The sequence below is a fragment of the Pinus tabuliformis genome, chromosome 9 (genome assembly GCF_031772625.1).
Source record: "Pinus tabuliformis cultivar Carrire ecotype Pingquan chromosome 9, CPIR1, whole genome shotgun sequence".
Lineage (NCBI taxonomy): Eukaryota > Viridiplantae > Streptophyta > Pinopsida > Pinales > Pinaceae > Pinus > Pinus tabuliformis.
The window spans coordinates 1,277,412,700-1,277,417,643 of NC_142307.1; the positions used below are offsets into that span (position 1 = coordinate 1,277,412,700).

At 33.9% G+C, this 4,944-nt stretch overlaps 1 protein-coding gene across 1 annotated transcript; it reads left to right on the plus strand.

Annotated features, from left to right (window-relative positions):
• The first annotated feature begins 839 nt into the window (after positions 1 to 839).
• Positions 840 to 4,741, plus strand: LOC149153220 (uncharacterized). Its single transcript, XM_089443737.1, has 6 exons — positions 840 to 1,190; positions 1,275 to 1,490; positions 2,322 to 2,387; positions 4,053 to 4,118; positions 4,208 to 4,276; positions 4,393 to 4,741. Exons 1-6 carry the CDS (start codon positions 840 to 842, stop codon positions 4,696 to 4,698), a joined length of 1,074 nt encoding a protein of 357 aa, XP_089299863.1. The 3' UTR covers positions 4,699 to 4,741.
• Positions 4,742 to 4,944: the final 203 nt, after the last annotated feature.

A 4,944-nucleotide genomic window follows, 5' to 3' on the forward strand; every position in this document is an offset into this window, starting at 1 on the left:
TATTGGCATGTAAGAGGATTTATCTTAATTTATGTAATATTTCGAGTTAACACACTATTATGGATTTATGATATCTAATGTAAATTATCTGCAAGAGTGAAATTTTTGTTATGGAATCAAAAATTTGGGGGAAATAATTCTATAAAATAATGGTAATCGAAAACCTAAATCAGAACGAAATTTCCATTAAATTACAACCAAACCCAACTCCTAAATTTGTGTTATTAGTCCCTGCCTTGCCTGGGACTCTTAGCAATCGATCGTGCGTCGACTGCCTATTAATATCTTGTTTGACCAAAAAATATTGCTATACATCACAACTTTAACCAAAGTTTTCATATTACAAAATAATATAAAATTTATTATGTAATTTTTGATTGGACAATAAAGTTGGGGGTCTTATTGCGCGCTTCGCAGATTTCAAGACATTATGTTCGGGGTAAATATAAGATATCCAAAGTTTTCACAAATGAAAAGTTTTTGTTATCCAAAGTTTTCAGAGATGAACATACATTGTGCTTCGTGCTAGTTTTTATCCAAAGTTTTATTTTAGAGCTTTGATATTTTTTGCTTTTTATCTAAAGTTTTATATTGGAGGTCTTAAGTTTGGATGGCTCATTTCACTTTGTGAATTTTAAGCAAAGTTTAGATGGCTCATTTCTATATAAACAGTTTCGAAAAATACTTTGAACATTTATAGTAATTCGTCTGCTTCTTACACCTGCCACACAGCATGCTTACATCTACCACACATGCTCATCCATCTTAAACTCGCCATAGGTTTACATTCAGAGATAAATATACATTTGGAGCTACGCATTCAATTTTTAGTTGCAGATATGACATTTCATTTTCAATTTGTGCTGAGAGACTTTGATAGCAAGTTGCAGATAGTAAGATGTCTCACACCGCTGGGTACAGCACGGGAAAATGCAAGCTCTTCACCGTTGTTAGCAGGCATTGGTAGCCCTGCACTTTTGACTGTACTTAGGTCCCCTGCTTCAGGCTCTACTGCTGTTGCTGCTGCGGATACGGTTACTGTACCATCCCCTACGCAATCATGGCGGCCACCTTACGTCGGCCTCAACCCTGTTCCTCTCAGCCTAGGTCAAACAAAGGTGGATACAGCTCGGCTTTTGGGGAAGAGATTGAGGGATGCAGAAGCAGTTCTCACCAGGCCAGCCAATACGGTAATGAAATTTCCCCTGTAATCTTGTAAATTATGCATTCTGTAAATTTTGTATGTTGAAAACTGTAATTGTTTAATTGGGTAGGCGCCCTTTACAAATTTCGCCGGTGGTGGAATAGCTGTTGGATCAAATAATGGACAGGCAGGGCAACAGAGCAGTTATGAATTAGCGCTCTCTCAACCGCAAGCTCAGTCTTCACCTCCACCAGGAATTGTGGCAGCACCTGCACACGCACCCGCACGCCCTCGAGTAAGGGCCAGGCGTGGTCACGCGACAGATCCTCATAGTATTGCCGAAAGAGTAAGTTATTGCCCAATTCCATATATGCTAAACATAGTGATCATGCCCAGAATCTCCCAGAGTATTTCTTGTTTATTGATTTTTAAACATGGCGTTTCATCTGTGTGTGATATTGCCCAACTCTTTTTTAGTTGTGATATTGCCAAATTATTAGTCACGTATGTTAATTTAGTTATAGTTTCCCATAAAACTACTTCAGATTAGTTTTAGATTTCTATTTGACTTAGTATTATTTAGTTTAGTTTAATCTTAATAATTATTTTTTTAAGTTTATTTTAGTTTTAATTTTAGTATAATTATGTTTTAGTTTAATTTTATGGTTTATTATTTTAGATTTTATTTTTGTTTTAAATTTAATTATTCTAGATTTAATGATACATTTTTGGATTAACAATAGCTTATGGTTTGGAGGGCAGATTGAAAATGGAGGATTTGACGAAGCAAAACAAATTCCAATTTTTATAAAAGGAAGCGGAAATGCAAACTGAAGGGAACACTTTTGGAATCTAGATGCTAAACTTGACGAATTTTTGGGAGGTTTTTTGCAAGTGAAGAAACTGAGTTGAATGAGTGAAGAAAATTGTGTTGTCACAATTTCCTTCCTGAAATTATTTGTATTTGGAGTTTGAAACAAGTAACCATTAGCTTGTACAATATTAGAAGGCTTTAATGTTTATTTGTTGTATCTATATTTGATATTATTATCTGGTTTACATAATACTTCTATCACATTTTGAATTTCATTGTTTACATAATACTTCTATCACTAGACTTTAGCTAATTAAGCTAAATGAAGAGAAACTTACCAGAGTGGTTTGGACATGTTTACAGCAACGAAGAGAAAGAATTGCAGAAAGAATGAAGGCGTTACAGGAGCTGGTTCCCAACTGTAGTAAGGTGATTTTCTTGCTTGATAGAAGTGATCCACAATAACATATAATCTCTAATATAATGATTGATTAGTTGTAATGTATGTTTCTTGTTTGGCAGTTCCTTTTCCTTTGTGTAAAAATGAAAAATCAAATCTCATTGTCGGTACTCCAAGTTCCTCTTTTTTCATAACTTCCTGAAAAATGGTGATTCATATATTGGATACGCCTAATGGCAACCTTTACAGTACCTCTTTCAGATAGTTTCAGAGATATGCATATTACTATATCAGATAAACTTAAACGTAATCCACTTTGAAATTGTTTGAAGAACATAAATACCACATGATATTGTGCACCAAATCGTAATAAATACAGCCAATCATAGTTCTTTTCTAAACCTATCAGATCTGTTTAGTTATATCGCTTTGGACTGGGAGGTCATTGACAACTTGAGTGGGTTAATGGTAAATGGTTAAGAAAAGGGATAAACGAGAAATAATTTCGTGGAGAGTGTTTCAGTTTGGAAGTAATATTTAATATTAGTGGATGATAAGAGGATATGCATGATCCGGAAGGAACACAATAATTGATTCTTAAGCATTGCATTACCATTATAGGCCACTTATTCCCCCTACTACTAGTGAAAGGAAAAAGGGAAAATATAAAAACTATCATTAAAGCAATCCAATCCAAGTTACACCTACTATATCCATAGGGATTGTGTTGTCTTGTCTTAAAGGTACCTACTATATCCATAGGGATTGTGTTGTGTCGTCCTAAAGATAATGATTTTATCATAGAGATGATAAGGGGACTATTAACAATAGTGCAAAGTTGAAGTTACAAGTACCTGGAGTCTAGTAGTAGACTACATACACTTTGATAGACTTTACCAGTTAAATTGTTGTTGCTGCCCTCACCATAAATACCAAAATACAAATGTAATATAACTTAAAAAAACTGGGCTAAAATTTTTAGCTAATATGAATATTTGGGATTGCAATAAAAAAATCATATTTTTTTTTATTTTCCAGATAATATGAATATTTAGCATTTTCATATTCAATAAAATATGAATATTTGTAGCCCTATTTAGAAAACCAAAAGAAATTTGTAGCCGTATTTAAAAAGCCAAAAGAAAAACTTTTGATTTTTGGATGCAAACATAAAACTTTACATAAAACCTCTAGATTTTTCTTCAGAGTAAAAACATTAATTAACAAAAACTTTTGATATTTCCAAGGAGGAGAAAATAAAGAACAAAAAATTTTCATGTAAAACCCTTCGATTCTTTGCAAATAAAGATAAGATTTTTATTTCTTTGTGGAGGTAAAAGTAAGTCTTTTCAATTTTTAAACAAAGTTGAATGAGATACACAAACAAACCAAGGACAGAAGAAAATTATTAATCTTGATAAACAGATGGGGAACTGATGTCCCACTGCGTACGGTCCGTGAAACTGCTAACAGTGTCGAACAAAAGGTCATTAGTTAGGCTGCTGATGTGTTTCTTCTTTGTATTTTCTAAGAGTACGAACGAGTAGTTAGGCTAATTGTGAAGCATCAATGCAGCATGTAGGGAAGAAAGTTTTTGCGTACTCTCCTTATTCTCAAATAGTATTAAAAATTTTGCGATAAAATTTTATTTTAGCATGTTGAATGGAATGGACATTGGACATGTTTTTATGCAGACCGACAAGGCAGCTATGCTGGATGAAATAATTGAGTACGTAAAGTTTCTGCAGTTGCAAGTGAAGGTAAAGTTTCTTTACGAATTTTAAGCTTACAGGCATAGGGCTAGACTAGCTACTATTCTCCAAATACTGAGAGCAGTCTCCATTGACAGGTCCTAAGCATGAGTAGACTTGGTGGCACAGGAGCAGCTGGTCAGGCTATAGCAGATATCTCTGCAGATGTAATAATCATGTTATTTGTTATTCTGAAGTAGTTTCTTCAATAATATCATTTGATGTGATTACCAACATTAGAAATTGAAAAATAAAGGTTAACAGAAATTTGATGAAATGTCAGGCTTCAAGCAGCATGCAACTTAGCAAAATCAAGAAGGGTACTGAGAATATTTGCAGAGATGAGGAGGGATTGTCCATAACAGAAGGAGAGGTAGCAAAACTGATGGATGAAAACATGGGGTCAGCAATGCAGTTTCTGCAAAGCAAAGGCCTGTGTCTCATGCCTCTGTCCCTTGCAACCACAATATCTGGCAGATCCATGCAGCCTAACGCCCTAGTGAGAAGCCCTTGTGGGTCGAACCAGGTTAGTAACTCACCACAGCCCAACTATTTTTACAAATACATCTTTTACAATTTACATGAATGAGATTCATAACCAGCATTGTATATCATGTGAAATTAATTAATATTTTTACAGGGTTGTATATCATGTGAAATTAATTAATATTTTTACAAATACATCTACTGATAACTAGGTATGATGAGAGAGCTTTCCTAACCAATGGACTGCGTCCGTTATTTATTTATGGCTCCGCCGTTATTGTTAACATCATTATTAGATAAGTTTACATAATAATAATAAAAAATTAATAAAAAAATATAAATAATTTTA